Source organism: Mustelus asterias, unplaced genomic scaffold, assembly GCF_964213995.1.
Source record: "Mustelus asterias unplaced genomic scaffold, sMusAst1.hap1.1 HAP1_SCAFFOLD_4829, whole genome shotgun sequence".
In the NCBI taxonomy this organism is placed as follows: domain Eukaryota; kingdom Metazoa; phylum Chordata; class Chondrichthyes; order Carcharhiniformes; family Triakidae; genus Mustelus; species Mustelus asterias.
Window position 1 is genome coordinate 980 of NW_027594772.1, and position 11,989 is coordinate 12,968.

The 11,989-nt window shown below is 55.3% G+C and overlaps 1 protein-coding gene across 1 annotated transcript; it reads left to right on the forward strand.

The window, feature by feature from the left end:
- Positions 1-365: 365 nt before the first annotated feature.
- LOC144491246 (uncharacterized) lies at positions 366-4,299 on the forward strand (the record flags this gene model as incomplete). The annotated part of the gene is made up of 3 exons (XM_078208929.1): positions 366-568; positions 2,874-3,029; positions 3,852-4,299. Coding segments are annotated over exons 1-3 (665 nt in total), but the record flags the coding sequence as incomplete, so codon positions are not given.
- Between the last annotated feature and the right edge of the window lie 7,690 nt (positions 4,300-11,989).

The window sequence follows — 11,989 nt, forward strand, 5'->3', positions numbered from 1 at the left end:
GACAGCGCGGCGCTCCCTCGGCACCGGCCCCCCGACGGTGCGGCGCTCCCTCGGCACCGGCCCCCCGACGGCGCGGCGCTCCCTCAGCACCGGCCCCCCCGACAGCGCCGCGCTCCCTCGGCACCGGCCCCCCGACGCCGAAGCGCGAGTCTGAACAAGTGTCTGAAACGCACGGCCCCTGGGGTCCGAGCCGGGTCTGAGAGGAATTTGTCGTCCGTTGCTATGTGAGGTGGTGTGGTCAAAACATTTTGTGGGAGAATGTTCCGGCACTTACTGAGTTGTGCATTAGCCCAGCAGGAAAGTGCGCCACAGAGCGGAGTTAGCGCAGGAAGAGAGTCCGGTGGAGCAGGGGCAATGAGGGAAGGGCGCGTCTGAACTGATGGTTAATCTCTACCTTCAGTGGGAATTCTTTCTCACCCTTTTTAGCCTCAGTGCCGACTTGGCAGCAGTAACCGTGGCGATGCCCAGCTCCGCGATGTCAAGCCAGCAGCCTCTGTGCACCAAGAGATGAACGCTAACACGGCCGATCCAGAGGGCGACACGGCCGGCGGGTCTGCCCACACTGCAGGTAATCATGGCAGGCCACCAGAGATAGTGGACAGGGCAGCCTCTACCCCTGGCGGTGAGGCTCTCTGGGTGCACTCCCCTCTTCCCGATTGATCCGACCCCTGTCCTCTCCCGGAACGGTCAAACACTCTCCCAGAATGTCAGCCCATTTGAAGCCGTGCTACCCTGTACCGGAACTTGATTCCTGTTTTCTCCCAACCCACTTTCAAATCCACGACCCTTAGTTCATGCTCTCCCTATCTCTGTAACCTCCTCCAGCCCCGACAACCCAACCTATCTCTGTAACCTCCTCCAGCCCCGACAACCCAACCTATCTCTGTAACCTCCTCCAGCCCCGACAACCCAACCTATCTCTGTAACCTCCTCCAGCCCCGACAACCCAACCTATCTCTGTAACCTCCTCCAGCCCCGACAACCCAACCTATCTCTGTAACCTCCTCCAGCCCCGAGAACCCAACCTATCTCTGTAACCTCCTCCAGCCCCGACAACCCAACCTATCTCTGTAACCTCCTCCAGCCCCGACAACCCAACCTATCTCTGTAACCTCCTCCAGCCCCGACAACCCAACCTATCTCTGTAATCTCCTCGAACCTCTCCAACCCTCGCTATCACTAACCTCCTTGAGCACCTACAACCCTCCCTATCTCTAACCTGCCAACCCCTTCACCCCTCCCTATCTCTGCAATCTCCTCCAGCCCCTACAACCCTCCCTATCTCTGTAACTTCCTACACCCCTCCCTATCTCTGTAACCCCCTCCAAACCCTACAACTCTCCCTTTCTCTGAAACCTCCTCCAGCCCCTACAACACTCCCTATCTCTGAAATTCCTCCAGCCCCTACAACACTCCCTGTTGCTAACCTCTTCCAGCCTCGACAACCCTCCCAATCTCTGGAACCTCCTCCAGCCTCTACAACTCTCCCTATCTCTGTAACCTCCTCCAGCCCCAACAACCTTCCCTATCTCTGAAATCTCCTCCAATCCCTACAACCCTCGCTTTCTCTGAAACCTCCTCCAGCCTCTACAACCCGCCCCATCTCTGTAACTTCCTCCAGCCCCTACAAACCTCCCTGTCTCTGTAACCTCCTCCAGCCCCTAGACCCCTCCCTATATCTGCAATGTCTTCCAGTCCCTTCAATCCTTCCAAGCTCTGTAACCTCTTCCAGCCCCTATAAATTTTCCTATCTCTGGAATCTCCGACAACCCTCCCTATCACGAACCTCCTCGAACACCGACAACCCTCCCTACCTCTGTAACCTGCTGTGTCCCCCTCGCTCTCGCCGTGTCCCCCTCGCTCTCGCCGTGTCCCCCTCGCTCTCGCCGTGTCCCCCTCGCCGCGGTCGCCCCCCTCGCCCTCGCCGCGGTCGCCCCCCTCGCCCTCGCCGCGGTCGCCCCCCTCGCCCTCGCCGCGGTCGCCCCCCTCGCCCTCGCCGCGGTCGCCCCCCTCGCCCTCGCCGCGGTCGCCCCCCTCGCCCTCGCCGCGGTCGCCCCCCTCGCCCTCGCCGCGGTCGCCCCCCTCGCCCTCGCCGCGGTCGCCCCCCTCGCCCTCGCCGCGGTCGCCCCCCTCGCCCTCGCCGCGGTCGCCCCCCTCGCCCTCGCCGCGGTCGCCCCCCTCGCCCTCGCCGCGGTCGCCCCCCTCGCCCTCGCCGCGGTCGCCCCCCTCGCCCTCGCCGCGGTCGCCCCCCTCGCCCTCGCCGCGGTCGCCCCCCTCGCCCTCGCCGCGGTCGCCCCCCTCGCCCTCGCCGCGGTCGCCCCCCTCGCCGCGGTCGCCCCCCTCGCCGCGGTCGCCCCCCTCGCCGCGGTCGCCCCCCTCGCCGCGGTCGCCCCCCTCGCCGCGGTCGCCCCCCTCGCCGCGGTCGCCCCCCTCGCCGCGGTCGCCCCCCTCGCCGCGGTCGCCCCCCTCGCCGCGGTCGCCCCCCTCGCCGCGGTCGCCCCCCTCGCCGCGGTCGCCCCCCTCGCCGCGGTCGCCCCCCTCGCCCTCGCCGCGGTCGCCCCCCTCGCCCTCGCCGCGGTCCCCCCCCTCGCCCTCGCCGCGGTCCCCCCCTCGCCCTCGCCGCGGTCCCCCTCGCCCTCGCCGCGGTCCCCCTCGCCCTCGCCGCGGTCCCCCTCGCCCTCGCCGCGGTCCCCCTCGCCGCGGTCCCCCCCCCCCTCGCCCGGTCGCCCCCCTCCCCCCCCGCCCCTACCCCCTCCCCGCCCTCCCACGTGCTACCCTTCCTCCCTCTCTCTCTCTCTCTCTCTCTTTCCGTTGCGCACTGCCTGTCCCTGGTGTCCCCTCTGTGTTTTAACCATGTTTCTGTCTTTCTGCAGCTTCCTATCCCGATGTCGCGATGGACGACGGGTGTCTGAGGAGTCAGGCGGAAAGGCCGGCTCCAGGTGAGCCCCCTCCCCTCGCCAGCTCCCCTCCCACAGCCGAGACCCCCGTCCCCAGCTGTGCCGAGGGCCAGGGCGAGGAGGCAGCTGCAGGTGAGGCTGGGAGCAACGCGGGGACCTGGGGCTGAGAGGACGGGACACACTGACCGGGGATGCATTGCCTTGAGTGTGGGAGATTAAGGGGGTGATCTGAGTGTGGGGGGGGATTTGAGGTGGTTAACGGATCCTGTCGGGTCAATGGAGAGGGAGGGGGCAGGGGGAGTTCAGGACAAAGGGGCAACATCTTAAAATGAGAGTCAGGCTGTTCGTGGGGGGTTCAAGGGGCTGAATGGCCTCCTCCTGTTCCTGTGTAACAGGCTCGAGAGGGGCTGAATGGCCTCCTCCTGTTCCTCCTGACTGGAACCCTTAAAATTCGATCGGCAGTGACATTCTGCAGCCTGGGGGTCGCATGCTGCCCATCTGGGCTCCGAGTGCGACCCCGCGAGACGTTATGTTGCCCGTTACCCACGGGCAGATTTGCCACATTCTAATGAGTTCAGTCCGGGTAGTTTTTATTTCCTGATGCACGTAAATCTCGGGCAAGTGAAACGAGGTGTGTGCTGATTGTGCCGGGCGCGGGCTGTGGGCACGGGCTGTGCTGATTGTGCTGGGCACGGGCTGTGCTGATTGTGCTGGGCACGGGCTGTGCTGATTGTGCTGGGTGCGGGCTGTGCTGATTGCGCTGGGCGCGGGCTGTGGGCACGGGCTGTGCTGATTGCGCCGGGCGCGGGCTGTGGGCACGGGCTGTGCTGATTGCGCTGGGCGCGGGCAGTGCTGATTGCGCCGGGCGCAGGCTGTGGGCACCGGGCGCGGGTTGGGTTTGTCACGTTGCCGTGCCTCAAGTTAGAAGCTGATTGTGTGTTTGTGTTTGACCAGATGCGGACGCCCTCTATCTGGGCAGCGACGGCGCTGACTGCAGTCGGCCTGGCGACGGGGCCCACACTCCAGCGCCCGAGGACGAGGGCAGCGAGAAGGACCTCTCCGACTCGGGCTCAGCGGGCAACGCCACGGAGGACTCGGGCGACTTCCCCGGGACCCCGGCCTTCCCCGGAGGCTCGCTGGAGCCGGGGGACCTCCAGGGCCCGGGCCCACCCCCAGCCCCCTCCCAGCGGAACGAGGACGTGACGGCAGACAGCTGGAGGGAGCACCGCAAGCACGTCTTCGTGCTGAGCGAGGCGGGGAAGCCCATCTACTCTCGCTACGGCAACGAGGAGGCGCTGTCTTCCACTATGGGCGTGATGATGGCCCTCGTCTCCTTTGTCCAGGACGGAGACAATGTCATCCGCTCCATCCAATCAGGTAGGGGCATCGCCATGGTAACAAGGTGAGAGTAGGCCCGAGACAACTCCCAGTAGAGTTACAGACTGGAATCTAATCGAGGGGTTCGGGATGGTTTATATATAGAATAACAGATACCCGGGAGTGAGTTACAGACTGGAATCTAATCGAGGGGTTCGGGGGGGGGTTTATATATAGAATAACAGATACCCGGGAGTGAGTTACAGACTGGGATCTAATCGAGGGGTTCGGGTGGTTTATATACAGAATAACAGATACCCGGGAGTGAGTTACAGACTGGAATCTAATCGAGGGGTTCGGGGGGGGTTTACATATAGAATAACAGATACCCGAGAGTGAGTTACAGACTGGAATCTAATCGAGGGGTTCGGGATGGTTTATGTATAGAATAACAGATACTCGGGAGTGAGTTACAGACTGGAATCTAATCGAGGGGTTCGGGGGGTTTATATATAGAATAACAGATACCCGGGAGTGAATTACAGACTGGAATCTAATCGAGGGGTTCGGGGGGGGTTTACATATAGAATAACAGACTCCCGGGAGTGAATTACAGACTGGAATCTAATCGAGGGGTTCGGGGTGGTTTATATATAGAATAACAGATACCCGGGAGTGAGTTACAGACTGGAATCTAATCGAGGGTTCGGGATGGTTTATATATAGAATAACAGATACCCGGGAGTGAGTTACAGACTGGAATCTAATCGAGGGGTTCAGGGTGGTTTATATACAGAATAACAGATACCCAGGAGTGAGTTACAGACTGGAATCTAATCGAGGGGTTCGGGTGGTTTATATATAGAATAACAGATACTCGGTAGTGAGTTACAGACTGGAATCTAATCGAGGGGTTCGGGGGGTTTATATATAGAATAACAGATACCCGGGAGTGAATTACAGACTGGAATCTAATCGAGGGGTTCGGGGTGGTTTATATATAGAATAACAGATACCCGGGAGTGAGTTACAGACTGGAATCTAATCGAGGGGTTCGGGGTGGTTTATATATAGAATAACAGATACCCAGGAGTGAGGTAGAGACTGGAATCTAATCGAGGGGTTCGGGGTGGTTTATATATAGAATAACAGATACCCGGGAGTGAGTTACAGACTGGAATCTAATCGAGGGGTTCGGGGTGGTTTATATATAGAATAACAGGGATGCACTCCTCAGCGACCCCTCCCCGTTGCCCTTCATGTTACCATGATCCTAATCTGATCTCCGGGTAATTGAAGCCCCGGCTATAACGACTCTCCCATTCTTTCACCTGACATTTCTTTGTACCGCTGCGTCCCTCCCATTGGTTGTTGGCCTCTTGAGTTAGAATCATGGAATTCCTCCAGTGCAGAGAGAGGCCATTCGGCCCATCGAGCCTGAACTGACCACAGTCCCATCCTGGCCCGATCCCTGTAACCCCACCTATTTACCCGCTGAGTGTTGTGGTGTCCCGGTTGTTCCTTATTGAGGGACTTGAGTCGTTCGTACAAATTAGGAGCAGGATTCACATTGACGGAAAGGTTTATGGAGATAGTGGCTGTAAAAAGGCATTGAAGTGTCAATCAGCCATGATCATAGTGAATGGCGGAGTGGGCTCGATGGGCTGAATGGCCTACTCCTGTTCCTATGTTTTTTAAAATAGGGTGCCAAAACACCTCTGTTTTGGATATATTCAATGAGCCACTGCTCCCACTGCTGTCTGGGGGGTGGGGGAGAAAGTGAGGAGGTGGGGTGGGGGAGAGGAGGTTGTGGCGGGGAGGGGGAGTGGGGGAGGGGGAGAATTCCACAGACTGACCACCGTCTGAGCGAAGAAATTCCTCCTCATCTCCCTCTTCAATGGGAGACCCACTTACCCCTTGTGGGAGAGTCTCGGCCCAGGGGGCACGGTCTCAGAGTAAAGGGGCGCCAAGTGAAGACTGAGCGGAGGAGGAATTTCTTATCTCAGGGTTGTGAATCTTTGGAACTCTTTGCCACAGGGAGCTGTGGGGCAGAGTCCTTGTGAATGTTTAAGGCTGAGGTAGATTTTGGACCAGTCAGGGAATGAAGGGAAATGGCAGGGAAGTGGATGGGAGGAATGTTGGATTAGCCTTGATCTTGTTGCATGGCGGAGCAGGCTCAAGGGGCCGAATGGCCTGCGCCTGTTCCGATTTCTTATGGTCTCATTGTCTTATTTGAAACTCCCCCTCCCACCCCAAAACATATTATGAGAAGGAATTTAGCACGCCCGATCCACCTAACCTGCACATCTTTGGACACTAAGGGACAATTTAGCACGGCCAATCCACCTAACCAGCACATCTTTGGACACTAAGGGACAATTTAGCATGGCCAATCCACCTAACCTACACATCTTTGGACACTAAGGGACAATTTAGCATGGCCAATCCACCTAACCTACACATCTTTGGACACTAAGGGACAATTTAGCATGGCCAATCCACCTAACCTACACATCTTTGGACATTAAGGGACAATTTAGCATGGCCAATCCACCTAACCTACACATCTTTGGACACTAAGGGACAATTTAGCATAGCCAATCCACCTAACCTACACATCTTTGGAGTGTTGGAGGAAACCGGAGCACCCGGAGGAAACCCACGCAGACACGGGGAGAATGTGCAAACTCCACACACAGTGACCCAAGCCGGGAATTGAACCCGGGTCCCTGGCGCTGTGAGGCAGCAGTGCCAACCACTGTGCCAGCCTGTGAAGATACACCTGAGGCGCTGTAACCTACTGTGGACTAGGAGCTGGAAGGCGGGATGCGAGAATGGGCAGGCGGTTTGTGTGCAGACACGATGGGCTGAAGGGCCTTCCAGTTCGACAGCCGCCCCAATGCACGGTCTCCCGAAACCGCGCGCCAGTCTCTGCCCCGGGTTCCTGCTCTCGCGGGACATGCCCTGCGAGTGGGGTCGGTGGGCCGACACTTTCCCCATCTCGCGGGTCCCCTCCGTGCTGTATCAACCTGTCAGTCTCTCCCTTTCACTCTGGAGGTGGATTGCCACATCGCAGAGCACCGGGGGCGGGGGGGGGCTGCAGCGCTGTGACATCCAGCGGGAAGCTTGCTTCAGTTGTGTTGTGCAAATGGTTTGGGTTAAAAGTTTCTCATTCTGCCCCAGCACTTTGCGCCATCACCGACACCTCGAGGCTATTAACGATCAGCGACGGTTCTTTTCTTTGTGAAGTGGGGATCCTGTCAGATAGACATCAGCCCCGTCGCAAGCAGCCGGGTGATGAAATAACTGCTCATTTATTTTTGGTGGTGTTTATGGAGCAATAAATATTGACAACCCCCCCCTCCGCCCCCCCATTCCTGCGGGCGAACGGGGTCACGCTCGCCAACACTCACCCCCCTTCTAGTGTTGGGCATTGGATCTTTTACATTCATCTCCGAGGGCAGACGGGAAGCTTCAGATTTACCCCCACCATCCCAAAGGACAGCCCTGCCTGGCAGTGCGGCGCCCCCATTAGCTCCACCTAACCTGCTCATCATTGGACACCAAGGGGCAATTTAGCATAGCCAATCCCCCTAACCCGCACATCTTTAGACACCAAGGGGCAATTTAGCATGGCCAATCTCCCTAACCCACACATCTTTGGACACTAAGGGGCAATTTAGCATGGCCAATCTCCCTAACCCACACATCTTTGGACACTAAGGGGCAATTTAGCATGGCCAATCTCCCTAACCCACACATCTTTGGACACTAAGGGGCAATTTAGCATGGCCAATCTCCCTAACCCACACATCTTTGGACACTAAGGGGCAATTTAGCATGGCCAATCTCCCTAACCCACACATCTTTGGACACTAAGGGGCAATTTAGCATGGCCAATCTCCCTAACCCACACATCTTTGGACACTAAGGGGCAATTTAGCATGGCCAATCCCCCTAACCCACACATGTTTGGACACCAAGGGGCAATTTAGCATGGCCAATCCCCCTAACCCACACATGTTTGGACACGAAGGAGCAATTTAGCATGGCCAATCCCCCTAACCCGCACATCTTTGGACACTGAGGGAGAATTTAGCATCCACCTAACCTGCACATCTTTTGGACTGTGGGAGGAAACTGGAGCACCTGGAGGAAACCCACGCAGGCACTGGGAGAACCTGCAAACTCCACACAGACCGTGACCCCGAGGCCAGAACTGAACCCGGGTACCTGACGCAGTGAGGCAGCAGTGCCAACCACTGTTCCACCGTGCCGCCCTGTCATTCCAACTCCTCCACCGAGCGTCTCATGGCACAGCGCACTGTCCTGGGTGTGAAGAAGCGAGGGGTTGCCTGAGGATCCACGCACATCTGGCACTCGGTTAGAGTCTCACGTGGACTTGGTCCCTCCACTAATTGCAGGTACAGGGGCTCCTGTGTCCACCTCCATTTTGATTTGCTCCTCTCGCACCTCGTTAACATTAAGCAAGTTGTTAGTCTGTTCCTCTGACTCTCCATGTGGTGTGTGTCTGCTCCTCAAATTTAAATGTTCTTGCTCAGCCCTTGCCTTGTCTTTTGCACCTCTGCATTTAACATACAGAGGGACCTGGGCGTGCAGGTCCACAATTCCCTAAAAGTGGCAACATGGGTCACCAAGGTGATTAAGAAGGCTATGGAATGCTTGCCTTCATCAGCCGGGGCATTGAGTACAAGAGTTGGGAAATCATGTTGTTCGCAGCTATATAAAACCTTGGTTAGGCCGCAATTGGAGTGTTGCGTGCAGTTCTGGTCACCGCACCACCAGAGGATGTGGAAGCTTTGGATAGAGTGCAAAGAAGCTTCACCAGCATCTCTTGAGAGGTTGAATGAAGTCGGGTTATTTTCAATGGAAAGGCAGAGGCTGAGGGGGATACCTGATAGAGGTCTATGAAATGATGAGAGGCGCAGACAGGGTGGATAGTCAGAGGCTTTTCCCCAGGGTGGATGTGTCAATTACAAGGGGGGCACAGGTTCAAGGTGAGAGGGGGGAAGTTTAAGGGAGATGTGCGGGGGAAGTTTTTCACGCAGAGAGCGGTGGGTGTCTGGAACGCGCTGCCAGAGGAGGTGGCAACACATTAGCAACACTTAAGAGGCATCTGGATGGGTGGATGACTCGGGTGGGAATAGAGGGATACGGACCGAGGAAGGGCAGAAGGTTTCTTTGAGTTTAATTAGGGCATCGTGATCGGCACAGGTTTAAAGGGCCTCTTCCTGTGCTGTACTTTGTTCTATTTCTTCGGTTAATGCCCTTGTTGCATCGGTGACAAATAGCGTTCATAAAGTTGCAATGTTTGGCACAGTGTGGCCCTCCGCACCTGAAACACTCCACTGCTTTCACCTTTCTGCTCCTGGCTCCTCTCTCTATACATGGTGCCGCGCCCCTGCCTTGGCACTACCATTTCCCTGCTGACTCAGTCTGGCATTGCTGGCAGCCATTTCCGTGCTCTGCCAGAGTTGACTTTAAAGTAAGCATGACTCCCCCCCCCCCCCCCACCCCCAACAACTGACGGTGAATACTGCCCTGGTTGATGCTGCAAACCAGCCTATCGCTGAGCGTATCTTCTGAAACTGCTCCGAAATCGGAGTTCTGAAAGCTGACGTGTTTCCGTCACCAAGTTAGCGAGCGATTTGACCTGCTATTGGAAAGTGGCTGTGAAATTTGAATCTTTGAACAATCACTCGAGGCTTGGGGTTAGGGTAATTCTGGACCAGAGCAGCTGAATCTGCAAATGAAATCTCCCCTGGGTTCCGTGGCATGGCCAGATTCCTCACCCCACACGCACCCGGGAGAATTGAGTTGAAAGCAAAATACTTGGATGCTGGAATTTGAAACAGAAAATGCTGGAAAATCTCAGCAGGCCTAACAGCGTCTGTGGAGAGAGAATAGAGCCAACGTTTCGAGTCTAGATGATCCTTTGTCAAAGCAGCTCCGATGTAGGGTCATCCAGACTCGAAACATTGGCTCCATTCTCTCCACATTCGCTGTCAGTCCTGCTGAGATCTTCCAGCATTTTCTATTTTTGTTGCAGGGGAATCGAGGGCTGCTTCACCCCGTCTTCTATTCCATTTGCTATAAATAAACGCTGTCGCCTCTGCACGTGTTCAGCCCAGTCCTTGCTTCTCTCATCGAACCTTCTGACTGCCCCGAACCTAGACATGGTGGTGCGACCTTGAAATTCTGTCAGATAAACCCGCAATGAAAACTAACTGCTCACTGCAACCTCGTGTTGCCATGCTGGTTATCGTAAAATTTTGTTTTCGTGACGGTTTCCCCTCATCACCAGAAAGATGTAGTAACTTCAGAGCAGAATACAGGTAGTCGAATGTGTTGTGTAACAGAACCATCTTCTTTACATCAATGAATAAAGAAGTTTAACTATAATGGTAACTCAGTCGAACAGTAATAACTAGGGAAACAGGAGCACTAGTAAAGCAGGTCTTGGTTGCAGACTCTTATAGACTGAAAAGCCCTCCAAAACCCCCTCATACTCAGAACCCACTGGAGTTTAGACGGATGAAAGGGGGATCTCATTGAAGCTTACAGAATACTGAAAAGCCCTCACTTAGAGTCATAGAGATTTATAGCACGGAAACAGGCCCTTCAGCCCAACTTGTCCATGCCACCCAGTTTTTACCATTAAGTTAGTCTCAATTGCCTGCGTTTGGCCCATGTCCCTCTGTACCCATCTTACCCATGTAACTGTCTAAACGCTTTTCAAAAGACAAAATTGTACCCGCCTCTACTACTACCACTGGCAGCTTGTTCCAGACACTCGCCACCCTTTGTGTGAAAAAATTGCCCCTCTGGACCGACCCTTTTGATCTCTCCCCTCTCGCCTTAAACATATGCCCTCTAGTTTTAGACTCCCCTACCTCTGCGTATCTACCTTATCTATGTCCTCATCATTTTATAGACCTCTATATGATCACCCCTGACGCTCCAGGGGTAAAAGTCCCAGTCTATCCAGCCTCTCCATATAACTCAAACCATCAAGTCCCAGTAGAAACTGAGTAAATCTTTTCTGCACTTTTTCTAGTTTAATAATATCCTTTCTATAATAGGGTGACCAGAACTGTACACAGTATCTAAGTTTGGCCTTACCAATGTCTTGGTACAACTTCAACAGGACATCCCAACTCCTGTATTCAATGATATAGATGAATAAGGCTTCGAAAGCTTGTGGCTTTTGCCACCAAATAAACCTGTTGGATTTTAACCTGGTGTTGTTAAACTTCTTTCAACGATCTGACCAATGAAACCAAGCATGCTGAATGCCTTCTTCACCACTCTGACCACCTATGACTCCACTTTCAAGGAGCTATGAACCTCTACCCCTCGATCTCTTGTTCTGTAACTCCCCCCAACGCCCTACCATTAACTGAGTAAGTCCTTCCCTGGTTCGATCGACCAAAATGCATCACCTCGCATTTATCTAAATTAAACTCCATCTGCCATTCGTCAGCCCACTGGCCCAATTGATCAAGATCCCGTTGCAATCCTACATAATCTTCACTGTCCACTATGCCACCAATCTTGGTGTCATCTGCAAACTTACTAACCATGTCTCCTATATTCTCATCCAAATCATTAATATAAATGACAAATAACAGTGGGCCCAGCACTGATCCCTGAGGCACACCGCTGGTCACAGGCCTCCAGTTTGAAAAACAGCCTTCTACAACCACTCTCTGTCTTCTGTCGTCAAGCCAACTTTTGTATCTAATTGGCTACCT